This window comes from Poeciliopsis prolifica, unplaced genomic scaffold (assembly GCF_027474105.1).
Source record: "Poeciliopsis prolifica strain line A6 unplaced genomic scaffold, Auburn_PproV2 SCAFFOLD018, whole genome shotgun sequence".
In the NCBI taxonomy this organism is placed as follows: domain Eukaryota; kingdom Metazoa; phylum Chordata; class Actinopteri; order Cyprinodontiformes; family Poeciliidae; genus Poeciliopsis; species Poeciliopsis prolifica.
In genome coordinates this window covers 6,374,745-6,389,603 of record NW_026562393.1, presented here as the reverse complement: position 1 = coordinate 6,389,603, position 14,859 = coordinate 6,374,745, and the positions used below count along the sequence as shown (strand labels likewise).

The following is a 14,859-nucleotide window of genomic DNA, read 5'->3' as shown; positions in this document are numbered from 1 at the left end:
TACAAGCGAGCTGTGTTTTTGAAACAATGTCGTAGTCTGTTGTTTGGATGCACCTTTTTTTAATCATTTGTGACAATTTTGTGTGTTAATCTCTGTGTAAACAGTGATTAAGTAGCCCTTACTATTCAATGATTAGAATAATGCACTTTGTACAGTTTTCAGAGAATGTCTATTTGTATCTAATCTGTCTAAAATGACATTGTATGCCAAATATTAGGGTTTGTTAATAGGCAAAGTTTGAAAGATAAGTTTGAGTCTCATCATCTTCTAAAGAGAAAATGCTTCATCATGATGGTCCCTCTGAATAAAGCCGACTTTTTCATTTTTTTCCAAATGTACAGTCATAAACTTTAACATACCCTCACTGCTAACTGCTCTTGGTCCAGCATGCAAGTACTGGACTGAACAGACCTTTCATCTTCAGGACTACCTTAAATCTACTTAGATTCAATAAAGTGTTGAAAACCTTTCTCTGAGATTATGGTCTATTACACAGCTACTGAAGATTTGTCAGCTCAGCATCCATGAAATCTCATCTAATAAAAGCCCCAGTTTCCTGCAATAGCAGAAGACCTGGTCTTCTGCTACTGTGGTCACTTCTGTCTGCTTTAAGAAATGTTTCAGAGATGGCAATTTGCATTTCTAGGTTATAACAAGTACGTATTTCAGCTGTTGTTGCCTTTCTATCATTTTGTCCCAGCATACCCATTAGTTTCTGAAATCAACAAGTCACCGTCGATCCACAGAACTGATACTGGTTTCCCTTATTTGGAATGATATCTGTCAACCTGAGAGACGTCCACGAATAAAAATCCCCGAAGAGCAGTTTCTAAAACACCAAAACCATCCTCTCTACCATCTAAAACCATGCCATATTTAAAGTAACCCATTTAAAGCTTTCTCCATTCTAAATCACAAGTTGTCTTTACTTGTCGATACCTTGGTTGTGGACAAGCAAACATCACACATCAGCAGCTCAGTGCATTTAGACCAATTGTGTTCTTAAAGTGGTTAGTGGGTGTAGCATACCAACTTAGTCCTATAGAATCCTAAAAGAGGATTTGATGGCAAAGTGCAATTTCTATAAGCATTGGATGGTTTGTTCTTTCATTGAATATGTCAAGGCAGCAACTTCTGAAAGACTGGTAAAGTGTTGTAAAGCTTTTTGATTACTGACTGATAATGGCAAGCTTCAAATGGCCTTCCAACTCTTCACAGATTTATGGGCAGCAACAAATGCTGCTGGTTTAAGGTGTTTGTTAAAGCTCATAACCAGTGAACGATCAAATCGTCTGCCTTTTTTGAAGTGGTCAAGTCTGCTGATGGTCAGTTAGTCAAGTTAATTTGAATAGCAACAATTGCTTGTGAATTATATGCACTTTAAACACAATAAAAGGACCAAGAATGGACATAAGTTTTCTCATCACTTTACGTGACATCTTTCATGAAGCAAAGAAAAATATAAAAATCATTAAGCAGTAGAGAAATCATGCTGCGCTTTTAAAATCAAGCTATTCATCTTTCCTGCTTGTCTTCTGACGACAGTCCGAAAACACAAGAGACATATTTCCTCCAGGGCCGAAGTAGGTCTCGTCTTCAGGGTCAATTCCCTCACTTGTCCATAACAGGGGTGAAGAACTTAATTCACATAATTTCCCACGCCATACACCGTCTCTAAGTCGCTCCAAAGAAAGCGGGTTACAGCACGCGGTGCCCCCTTCTGTTGTCAGGATTTTTGTCATACAACTCCTTCACCCACACACAACATACACACTACTTAATTAGCTCCTTATTACATATAGAGGAGACACTTTCTGCAACACTATTGTTTGCACCACACATTATTTGATAAAAGAAGAAATCAGATACTGATAAAAAGAACTTAGGTTGATAGAGAGGTAAGCAATAATTTCATTGAGGGAAAAGCCCAAACATGTAAAATTAATCATGCAAGTATTAAGATCTCAGAATGATATTTCCACTGCAATAAAATGAGAGAAAACTGTCAAGGAGGACACAAATTTGAGTGTTCTTTTTTGTTAAAGTTTGGAAAATACTTACAGGTGGTAAAACCTGTGGTAGACAGTCACTGTATCTTGTAAAAAAAGACCATAGACAGCTTGCTAACAAGGTCAGACAGGCTGAGGCGGCCGAATGTTTTCTGGCCAGCACCAGACAGCGATGAGCTTCACAGACTGTAAAGGGTTGAACTGCTGGAAAGAGTTGAACTCAAGGCTAAAATATCTTCTTAGTTACTGATTTTATTACCAAGATTTCTTTAAGCAAGCAACAAAAGCTAACCTCCACTCTCCCAACCAATCACAACACCTGCTTTCGTACAACTCAAAAGGATATGTAGGTAATGTTTATTATCTTATTTTAACAGCCTACTAGCCAAATATAAATATTTGAACTTCAATTTTATATTTTTACATCAATATAAATTAATTTTTGTCATTTAATTTGGTTTATATTTTTTCAATTCATTAATTGTAATCCTGAAAACACTTCGATGAATTTTCTCTTACTTTGGCCAGAAAAATGAAGCAAATGAGCAAAGTATATTTTCTTTATACTAGTAAACAGACAACATGCATAAATAGGGTAAAAAAGGAAAAACATATATTTTTTTAATGGGAAGTTGAAAGGCTGCCATTTCCATTTCCTTTTATCAGTCACATACTATAAATGATCTTCCTGTGTCTGATCTTTGGTTCAAAGATTCAAATAATGAGATGGTTCAGGCTGCTTCAAACTGGTTTTATTCTCTTCTGCTGTCATTTGTTGGTGCAGAAGCAGCAGAATTAGTGAATTTGAAAAGCTCAACAACTTGAAACAATTAACATAAATGAATTAAGAGTCAATAAAAAGTATTGTAGGTGGACTGTGATGACAAAAAGACAAACACAACCTGAAACATGGCAGAAAAAGTTTCAGCAAGGATTGTTTCATATCTTTTCTTAGCATAATATCCAAATGGAAGTATTTATCCAGTTATATTTTTGCACGAGATAGGATTCATATTATATTAGTTCATCACACTGCAAATAATTATATTTGTCCAGTGCAATAATGTGCAAAACTGTTTAAATGCTCTTCTAGGTTTAATGATATGGATCAGAAGACTCAACTCTGTATTGAGTAAAAAATGAGTTAAATCATGGAATCCCTATCTTACAATTATATACAACAAATCTTGTGGTGATTATTTTTCTTATACATTGCCTGCTCCAAATTTATAAAGAACATTTTTAAACCAAACACATGAATGACAATGTGAGCACTTTACCTTCTCTAAAAAAGGTTAAATAGCATGCTATGCACCAAAGATTAATACGATTGCAGCTGTTGCTGCTTTACAAGTTACAGATTAGATTTATGTTTGAAGTTTTGATGCATAGTAAATAAAAAAAGCTTCAGTAGCTTGAAAACTGTCAATGGAACCTCTAATGGGTAGAAGTTGGAGTAAAGTGTTGGGCACAAAACTTTAGGCAAAGAATACACTGATGGATATGTAAATGCAGATATAAAAGTAAGCCGGAAAGCTACGTCTGCAGAGCCTCTGAACAAGGAGGGTATACCTAGAAATTAGCATAAAGGGTTTCTTTAAACGTGGCATAATATAGCTGGGTGTTGTGACAGTTCACCGAAAACGACAACAAAGCTGTAGAAGGAAAAATGTAAATAAGTTCTGAAGAATATTCATAACTACGTAAAGCTCTCGGATGAGTATCTCTATACACTAGGGACATATATTTCTCAAAATGCTTTCAGGGGGCTTACCAACATTAGCAGCTGACAAGTAAGAAGGGAATGTCACTGCTGTTTAATATCAGCAGAGTCTGTGCCAAACTGATCCCTGTCACTCTGTCCCTGTTTGCTTCACCACGCAGCCTTCTGATCAACAGCCTGGTGAGCTGAGACGCTGCACGCTTGCTTAGAGCTGGGCTGAGATGACATATTAAGACCTTTCATGACGGCCAAAAGGTCCACGCAGCTACTGGTGAGTCAGGCAGACTAATAAGCACCCGGGCTAGCTTTTATGAGATGAAGGCACCAAAAGCTTGAGTAAAAGCCCCTGACAAAAGAAAGCGTTCTGGGAAAAACAACTGTTCAGTTCAGAAAGGGACCTGCTTTTGTGTCTGTGAATCGACAGCTGATGCTCGGATGTTGGTTATGTGTGTAATTAACTATTTACTTTCATTACTGTGCATGACAAACATTTCATTTAAAAGTTGTTAGCTTTAGGCAGTCATTTTGACATCCACTCTTTATGAACACCATCAAAACACCCAGTGTCTTTTCACAGCTTTTCCCTGAACTTAATTCACCGGTTTCTAAACCTTCATTTTTTCTCTAATTACTAGATGAGCACAATGCCAATGTCACACGGATGCTTCTCTCCGTGTTCACTTCCTTCTTCATTTAGACAGTTTCAAAAAGACAAGGCAAACAAGTATGCTCGCGAAGAAAACAGGGCAGCTCATACTGTTTAACAGGGTTCCAAGACATTTTTCCTGTAAAAAGATGACAGACACAGGTTTTCAGACATAGCTTTAGCATTATTTCATAAAGCAAAAATCAGAAACTTGACTATATCTTCATGGCAGATGTTAAATACTGAACTTGCCAAAACCTCAAGACAACAGAAAAGGATGGCTAGCTGAGAGGACACTATTTGATATCACAGTCATCCAGGTGGGTGACACAGCAGGCAGATGGATGGATAATTTACAGTTATGTTTTGGGAATCCACATGTGTTGGAAGAATCCACACGTGTTGGGGAGATGCAAACTCCATGCACAAAGACACCAGGTTCGGATTATAGGTCAAAACCTTCTTGCTGCAAAGCAGAAGTACTAAGTACTGTACCATTGTGCATCCCCAAGTAAGGATGGTTAGATGGATAATAAATCATTTCTAACTCAAAAAATACAATCAGAGCTTTGCTCATGTATTTCATAGCAGTATACTGCATTTCATTGATAAATCAAAGACAGAGAGAAGAAAAAGAGGCTAACAAAAACTATTTTTAATACCAGGTTTTCACCTGATTTAAGGCTAAAAAAATATAAACATGACTGATGAAGACTTTGAAGTTTTGACATCTGAGCCGAGAACAAGAAACAAAGTCAAACAAAGTTATTCAAAACAAAGTAAGCACGCCTTTGCTTCAAAATTAATATCTAAAAAAACCTCTGGAATGGTAAAATTTATTTGCAGACTAAAATTCACATATTTAATACACTGTAATTATAGAGACTTATGGAGACTTTTGCAATTTCTAGGTTATCCAACTCTACTTTGTAAACTTTAACGAGTTTGGGGATTTCCTCTATTTTCCCAAGTTTAAGTAAAACCGGAAAACTCCACAAAAATGGTAAACAGTCATTATAAGAAAAAGTTTTACAACTAGTCAGCTATATAAAGTAAATAAAAAAAATTCAAAGGACATAGAGCTTCAAAGACATCAGTGCGGAAAGAGTGAAGCAGACATGGGTATTTCTGTATGAATCATACTTTTCTGTGGAGAAAAAAGGGTTCATCACCACAAAATAGCACATCTTCTCAAGAGTTTCATTTCTACCAGAGATGTGAAGCCTAAAGCTGACCTATTTTCCAGGAACTATGACAGGAACAGCAATCCAAAATATAATTATTTCCCCCTGCAGCCAACAATAGAGAGCGGCAGACATACCTCTTGTATAAGTGTTTAATTCCTGTGTGAACCATAAACCAGGAAACTATGATTTCCTGAATATTAAAGTGACCCACGGTTTAGAGCTTAACAACGAAGCAAGAGCAATAAAAGATGCAAAACAAAGCAGATAAGGGAGCATTTTTAAATCTCAAGTTGTTGCAGATAAAAAACATCCAAGAGTGTATTAAACCACGATTCAGCACAGACGAGCTGCTGAGTTTCATTGTAAAATGTTTCAAAGTGTGTTTTCTTAAAAAAGCTCGGTTTTGGTTATAAGTGAACATACACTCATTGTGCACATTGATGTCATGAGTTTGAAATTTTGAGCTGTTTATTAAACAAAGTTTTGATTGTACACCCAACACTTTGCATGGTCTAAAAAAATAAAAAAAACCCCAAATGCTCAAATCCAAACAAACACCATCACTGATGTCCCTTAGCAAGTTTCAGAAAAAGCAAACTTTTTTTTTTTAGCTCCGAGTCATTCCAGAGATTTGAGAAAGCTTGATCAAGAAAGATCAAGTGCTCATGATCAACCACATGCTTATCCAGAACTGCAGTAACAACTGCTAATGCAATTAATTCTTCTCAAAAAGGTCTTGTGTTTCCCTAGAGTTAGATCAAAGCCAACGGGCATTGGACTTGCATCTTCATGGCTCTCCTACTCCTCACCTACGTTTTGCTGCCTGTAGGCCAGGTTTTCCTCTGCTCAGTGCAGTTGACACCGTAATAATAAACACAAAATGAATCATCTTTTCAAAGTAAACAACTTGTGACAAGGCGATCATGGCTGTTTTTCTTGAACTACAACATTCAAGAGAAAACACGGAAGCAAACAAAAGGAAGAAAACAATAAATAGTGTCTCTGACAGCTTTAGTCTCACCTGCCAGGCTATGAGGTCTTTCAGTTTTTCTATCTTCTCATGGTCCTCTGGGTGCTCCTGCATGTACTTGTCATTAAAGAAGGCCTGAGAAAGGGGAAGAGAAACAATGTTAAGAAGGTAAGGAAAGGTTCAGAGGGAGGCTGAGATGTCTGAAAGTTTATGATGCAGATAGAAACAGAAGGGAATAAAATCTGACTAGACAAGGCAAGCACTACTATAGTAAATATAAAGTAAATTTAATCTAGATTTCAGTCTGATCTCCACCACCTGCAATATTTTACGGAAATAAAAGAGTGACCAGAGGGCAAGGAATTTCCATCACTCTGCTTTAGACACAAACTATGGCTTTCATGAGACTAATATAAATCTATCACAGGTAAGGATGAGCACTGGGGAACAAATAAGTTATCTGTAAGTTTTTCTATCAAAAATAATTCAAAAAGAATGATTGTTTGTCACACAGGTGGGCTCCATAGGAAATGAGATTTTGAAAACAAAAAAATGTTGAGTCATTTCAAGGAAAGTAACAATCTTCAAAGACAGTAACAGTAGGAGAATAACAATAATGAGGATTTTCACAAGTGCTAGAAAATTAGAAAATTGAAAACAAGAAAGATTTAAACACATGTAAGGTGGTTTTTCCACCAAACTTGCTCCAGTGCTTAACCAGAACCAGTACTTACTTTGCACCAATTTGTTGCTGCGTCTCAGGCAAAGAGAACTACTTTCATAAGTGCTTAAAGAGGTATTAACGTTAAATCCCAACTCAGTCTAGCGGCTTAAACAACAAAGATCCAACTACCCAATTAATTCTGTAAACTTTTAAGAGAAAACACAGAATGATAATCTTTGTCTTGTGGTTCAAAGTTTTCTATGGTCTAAAATGAAGTTTCTAATTGCTTTGGAAAATAACTTATGAGAGATACTAGCTGCTTGCCTATAGCACCCTCTAATGTTCGATGTACCCTGATCTTTGTAAATGCTTCATAAATTCAATTCCTAAAGAAATATACAAAGTTTTATTCTGAAAGATCCCTTCAAAATGAGGATTTATATGAGAATACTGCAACTGTTATATTGACTCAAAATCACTAAAATTTGTTAAAATTACTTAAATTGAACAGAATTCTCTTGATTTTCTCAGCTTATTTATTTATTATGCTTTTTTGCAAGGTCCCTCTTGAAAAAGAGATTGCATATCTCAACAGAGTATGTGCCTTACTAACTAATGGTTATTATTCAAGTAATAAGCATTTACACTTGAGTTAGCCAGTTACATCTGAAAATATAAAAACAATACTCAACAGTTTTAGAGTCACGATGTGATGACAAGTGTGTACAGTGTCATGTTATCAATCCATTGAAAAATAAAACTGAATCAAAAATACAAAAATGATCTTAATGTTACATTGTGAAAAAAGTAAGGTAACAAACTTCAAAACTGACCAAAAAATGCAGCATCTTAAATGTTCAGGTTAGCTTAATGCAAATGTTTTATAACTTTTAGTTTGTTCACTGTAAGAAAAAAAAGAAAAAAAAAACCCACTGTGCTCTATGATGAGGAGCTGGATTAATCCTGAATAAAAACAAAACTCACTGTCTCTAAAATCATGTGATTGATTTAAATTTCAAGTAAATTTATATAATAGTTGTTAAATGTCTCCATTTATAAAAAACTGTTTTTTGGAATAACCAGCTTTTTCTTATAAATCTTGCTTAAGCAGTGCTGGTAAATCTGTGCTGCTTATAATGACAAGGAATCCCGGATAAAAATAATCCAAGACACATAGAATAAGGAAAAAATAATGTCTGTAGATGACAACAAAACAAGAGAACAGAAAATAAAAATGTCAGCCACCTTCTCATAGTTAGCAAAACCTCCCATGACAGCAGGGTCCACAATTCCATTCAACAACATGGAGAGAGGATTGATGGGAAGGTTGGGATCACTGAGATGTCTTTGCACCATGCTGCTGATCTTCTCATTGGCCAGCTGCATCGTTTCCAAGGCATTCTCCAGAGGGCTGATCTCCTCCTGTGGAGCAGAGCACGTCAGCAGGGATATCAGGAATGATAAGCATATATTTATCTGTTTTGGATTATATACACATCTAAAAGATTTATTTTTACTCTGTTCAGAAAATGTGACAGGTATCAGCATAAATCAAGTTATTCATTCAGAGTACAGAAACAAATTCTGTTTTATTGCACTTAATAGTGCTGAAAAAAATAATTGAGCTAACATGGTTGCAAAATCCAAGGAGAAAAAAAAGGAATATTTAGAATTTGCTTTCACATTGTGAAAGCAAATTCCAGGTAAAATTTATGTAGCGCCACGTAAGACCAATCCTAGTAAAATAAAAATAAACACCTCCCTCTAAGTAAGGGTTTAGAGGACAGATGAGGGGCTTGTTGAACAAATGTCAGATTTAGACCCCAGCCAAGGCAAGCAAAGACAAATCTCCAATCTGTGCTGTTATGTCTCAGGTCACCATGATAAAAAGAAGTGTCAGATGGAGGGATTAGGCCTGGTGAATCTCAGCCTCGTCATTAAGCTTTAAATAGAAGAGTCTGACCTTGGGGACCCGGCCTATCCCCGGCTCATATGGGGGGCAAGCTGCTACTTACAGCAAGTTTCAAGCCAGCCTGAAGGAGGGGATGTCTGCTCTGAGTCATTCTGACAATGGATGAAGAGTGACATCTCAACACACGGTTCCTACAAGTTTCTCATTTGAAGACTAGAATTTCTACATGGATTTAGCTGCGGTCAGTTTTTCAATGTAAGAACCACTGGATCAAAGCCATCAAGTTTGGAAATTTAAACATACACTGAAAAAAGAGAGAATGCATCTCCAGTTTAAATAAACTACTTTATTTTGACACAAGTAATTAAATGAAGCTTATCCAACTTACTTTAGCTAAATTTGTTTAACTTTATAACTTAAGAAATTTAAGAAAATAACTGTGTTGACAAAATAACATTTAAGATGGATCATAAATAAATAGCTACCAGAAGAAAAGTAGAGATGAAAAGAAACCCACTTATACTGAGTATGGCTGTTTCTGTGGCAAGTACTGACAACAGAGGCAATAATAAAAGGGTAATTGATAGCAGAATACTTCCACCAGGCTAATCAAACTAAGTAGTGGCTTTGCATTGGGACAAAGTAAGGAGATTAAATGGAAAAAAAAAACAGATACAATGGGTGTCTTTGCTCCAAGTGACACAGCAACCTCCTCTCCAAATTATGTTGATGAACTAATTTCTCCACTCTCCAGACAACAGCTAAGGCCAAAATCTGGGACACGCAAGCAGCATTTCAAATTATGGCAAGGGAGTGAAATGAGCTAAATTTCAAAGCTTCTCTACGTGGTTCAGCCACAGATTTCAGCCTGAACCTTATTACAAAAGGATTCCCAACACAGCAATCCAGGTAATTCTACAGAAAATCAAGAGTGACGGAAGGTCTGAGCTGTTCTCCAGCAGTATTTGTGCAGCGTGGTTGTTTTCAGGGAAACAGTAGGGCTTGGCAAATCAATGTGCGTAAAGAGAAAGCATGCCTTGTTGTAAAGTTTGAAGAGTAGCATGCCAGTGTCCAGGCGCTTGTCTATACTGCTTATGTAGATTAATCATATCAGTTGCCTTCAAGCTGATCCTTATCTTATTAGGAGGCCGGTTCGACATGAAGGCTCATTCAAACTTACCGTGGAAACTGATTTGACTTCAAACCAGCGCAGGATGCCGGGAAGTTTGTATGCGGTCGTGTATGTTGTCCTCTCAAGCCACATGTTCTTTTGGAAACAGAATGACAAGAGTAATTTCAGATGAAAGTGAACTTTCCGCTGCTTTTGCATCAAAATACCTGTCTCTATAACATTTGAAGCATAAAAATGTGCAACGTTTCTAAAGATTGCACTTATTTAGGACAGAAGACACGTTACAAAAACTTAGATCAAAGTTTAACTTGTGTCAAACACATATTTGTGTAATGTTACACAAAAACTGCTGAAATTCCCTCCCAGTAAGACTTGAAGATATATTTAATCACTTTAGCTGGATATTGATCTCATGAGGATTACCTACAAAATAAAATGCATAAAACCAAAAGCAATTCAGATGGCTTCACTTAGAGGGATTTTTCAGAGGTGCCACTAACCAGTAATTTCTATTATGAAATAATAAATACTACAGAACAAACACTTTTATTATATTGAGTTTTGACCAAAAACATTTACTCAAATTGAAGGTTGATTTTGCCAGTATCTCCGCATTATCTTAATGTAATAAAAGTCAGTAAAGGTGGAGGGAACTTTGTGCCCTTGTTGAAAGTTGGTGTGTAATACTGTTTAAGATTTAACTACCTTCTGAAGTTGTTCGGAAATTTCAACTGCTTGCATCATCATTCAGTAGTTTATTTTAATATTGTGACTCTATTTTATAAATACAATACATGCTCAGCAGGACACAAATCTATTTGAAAGGTTTTCCAATATGCATCATGCATGTGTATCTTGATTCACTTAAGTATGACAATTAGAAAGAAAAATAAAAATAAACCTGCTGATGACTGCAAATTGCTGTTTTTCAGCTTGACTAGCCTGACATGTAATAAGCTGGTTGAAAAGTCAAATGTCCAATTTTCATTTGAACAGTAAATATCTGTCTTCCCAAAGCACAGAGGATTTGGAAATGGCTTGTGGAAATCTCAGATTTCAGGTAATAATAGCAATCAAAATTGTTTTAATTACCACTTTAAGAAACTGAAGGCTATAATTACTTTAGAGTACATACAAAATAGTGACAGCTTACAATATAATGGCCACTCTAAAAGATATGAAAATGCTCTTGGAGAGAAATTGGCAACCAGTAATCAAATTCTGACTGCTCATGCTTTAATCACAACCATCCAAAAAATAAAACCTTCAAAGTGGTTTTGCTATACCTGGCACCAATCTTATTTGTTAATCAACAAACAGAACAAATGCAGGTTAATTAAAGAAAAGCTAAAAAGTACCGCAAATTCATTGTCGGGGTCCTTTTCTCCTTTCCTCACCGGCCTGGAATACTGGAATTTATGGACTTCATTTACTGTGTAGAAGCTGGAGAGAGAGAAAATCTGAGCCTGAGTAAATTAAAACCGTTACTGGCAATCTATAGCTTGATTGGTACAGGTTGATTGCTTTGCTTCAGGTCAAACACAGTACAAACCTGCTCTAAGCTAGGCCTGCCAGACAGTATGGCATTAGCAAACTTGATTTACCTCCATCAGAAGGGACTCGCCTTACCAACATAGGACATAAATGCCTCACAAACATCACTGGGAGGCTATAAAGCCAGCCTGGCTTGTCAACATGTAGATAAGCTGCAGCCCATGCAACAGAGGCTTGCAACAAGCAGGGATGAACTTTGCCTGATCAGGTTAATAGACTTTTCAGTCTGAAAAACCCCAAAAGAAAACAAAAAGAAGAAAAACAGGATTCCACAGCAGAGGTTGGAAAAGCTGACTGGATCTTCCTCCCTTGCGGAAATGAACACAGAACTTGTGTTTCATATCCGTAAACAGGTAAATCTGAATAAGTTAGAGCATTATTTGAAGGTACGTTTACTTCAGTCAAAAAAAAATTACTACATAAATTTATGGAATCTATATACCTCAAATTCTTTTTTCTTTTCGTTCAAATAATATGGATGGAAAATTAAAGCCCACATTTTTTTGCAAAGGGCTTAATGTAAAGATATGAATAGTAAGTTGAGTGGAAGAAAAAAGTGCAGAATTAAAAATAGGTATACAGGTACTTTTAGGGCTTCCTTAACACTTTTGCAGTCGATAGTCCAGTCACCTTTCTGACACGACCCAAATTTGCAATAATATCATGCCATGTTTCATTTTTTTATTTAATTACTAAAATTATTACCAAAATAATTTTTAAATACTATAAATAAATACTATAATTTATTGATATTTACCTGTAATTACTTTACATGTTGGTTATAACAAAAACAGATAGATTTGCTGATACTATAAAGCCATTTTAAGTAAAACAAGAAGGATGTTCCATAGAAAATTTATGAAATATCTTTTAACAAAGTTAATTCTTATAAAGAGCACCAATTTAAATCCCAACATTCATGGATTAGAAAAGAAACACCAGCATTAACAAAAATGGCTTCTGATCTAATGAAACAGATTAATGTGGCAGATTTAAATCAGTTTGTGACCCAAATTATGACATTTACAGGTCATTAGCTGGCAGACTGGCTAAAGATGATGGAGTAGCTTGGTCCGGCACAGCAAGGTCAAAAACGGACTGCGCTCTGCCTGCGGCTTTGACCCTTCAGTTCAAACAGCTCGGTCTCATTGCTATGCACCGTTAATCTCTTTACTGAATGAGAAAATAAATGAGAGGAAACAGAGAGAAGGCACAGAGAGGCAAGTGGTAAAAGAACAGGGAGAGCCAGAGATGTAGAGGCCAAATTGGCATCAAAAAAGCGAATGGGCAGTCGGTGTGGAACATTTCTCTGTCTGTGTCTAAACACGACTGTCTAATCTAGGCCATTAACAGAGTCACATGTTCCAATCAGACAGAGAGCGCAAACAAGCCAACTGGCTGCTGAAAGCCCACTGCTGCAGGGCGATGATAAGATCAGTGCCCAGGTAAATTTGCCTAAAGGTTTTTCCAAGTAAACGCCTTCTTTTAATCATGTCCACTGAAGCGTTGGGTGGTATATCAAAGTGAATTTGCACAGCTGAGCACAGAAGCGCCCGGCTGGCACACGAACGAGGGGGATTGCACGGGGGCCCCCTTGTTTGCTGTGGCCCCGGTGCTTGACACAATGCTATTAACGATGGCAGAGAAACAATGTTGTACTTGGCACAGTGACTAATGGCAGATGGCTGGTGAAAGTTAATAGCCTCTAGAACAACAAGAAGGTCAACCAGTGTTTGTTCAACACAGACCCACATTTAAATCAAGATTTAATCACCTTCATACCGGCGCATTCTGTGCGCACAGCACAAAGCAAACCCAATTCACTGCGAGCATGCCATCACAGGCTCTATGAACTGTTGGAGCGGCTGGGGAAAGTAAACTGGGTGACGGCAGATTGAAGAAAACGATGTGTGACTTTGACTTACACGCTCTGTTACTGTGAAGAAGTTTGCAGTGCCCAGCTTACCTGACAATTTGTTCAGACACTGGCTTGTTTTGAAACTTAGCTGGAAGGTTGAGAATGGGCTTCACTTTGAAACACTGAATGTCTGAGCAGGAAAAAAAATTAAGGAAACCAGTAATAATGCTCAACTAATATTGCTTCATTATGACCAAGTTCTTTACTTTTCCATTCCCAGATTTCCCATGTTATTCTCATGTGCTTGAAAGGAGTCAAGAAGTGCTTACTAGATAGTAAAGGCCCAGCAGGCAGAGGCAGAAAGTCAACTCAGAAAATCTGTATTTTCTACATTTTACTTAAGTTTTTCATAAGTACAGGAAGATTATTGTGTACTTTGTAAATATGTTTGTTAAGGGCATTTACATGATCAAATATTTACAAGTAAAATTATGTTTAGGTGATGCTTAATTTTGTAATTACTTGTCCCTTATTTTTTTTATGAAGCCACATATGTGAATATTATTCTGTTTACCTTACTAACCTAAAAACTAAAACATTCTGTCTCTAATGTGGTCTAAAAGGTTCAGGGTTATTTGTTCATGATCCAAGCTTTAGATTTATCAGGTTTTTCTGTGCAACTTTAATTTTATTTGAGTAAACTAAGGCAGAATAAACTAAGGCAGAGATCTCTAAGACCTTCTGCTGCCTATCTGTTGTTCAGTAAGACATTGGGAAATCATGCTGAGGATACATTGTCCAGGGGAGCTTTTTGTGTCCTCGCTGGGTGGCGTGGTGGTCTTCATCTTTTCTGCGTTGGGAAACTGCGTGAGCAGCCGTGCTTCAAAATCCTCTCTGCGCTCGTACTCCTTCCCACGGTACATGAACATTTTGTTCTGAAGAAAAAGGAGGAAACCAGTGAGACCTTGACTATCCATCAGAAAACAGGTTGATTTGCACACAAGTGCGCACACAATACCCACTTTATGAATATAAAAATGACAGGGCAGGGACAGCAAAGAGAATTTACAAGATCTGGTGGTTAAAAATTCATCTGAGAATAAAAGTCAAAACAGAAATTAAAATAACATCACCACTTGCCATGGTTCTGCAAGTGAGCTTGGTCTGTTACCATAGTAAAGTTAAATGCATCAATATGAACTGT

The 14,859-nt window shown here is 36.8% G+C and overlaps 1 protein-coding gene across 2 annotated transcripts in view; it reads right to left on the bottom strand.

The window, feature by feature from the left end:
- The window catches only part of dock1 (dedicator of cytokinesis 1), a 200,497-nt gene that overhangs the window by 17,350 nt on the left and 168,288 nt on the right, over window positions 1–14,859 (bottom strand). For both annotated transcript variants that reach the window (XM_055042817.1, XM_055042818.1), the window contains exons 41-46: window positions 14,449–14,590; window positions 13,764–13,845; window positions 11,602–11,686; window positions 10,292–10,378; window positions 8,445–8,621; window positions 6,587–6,670 (exon numbers count right to left, since the gene is read on the bottom strand). In XM_055042817.1, the coding sequence (XP_054898792.1) occupies window positions 6,587–6,670; window positions 8,445–8,621; window positions 10,292–10,378; window positions 11,602–11,686; window positions 13,764–13,845; window positions 14,449–14,590 (657 nt within the window). The remainder of the gene's footprint in view (window positions 1–6,586; window positions 6,671–8,444; window positions 8,622–10,291; window positions 10,379–11,601; window positions 11,687–13,763; window positions 13,846–14,448; window positions 14,591–14,859) is intronic.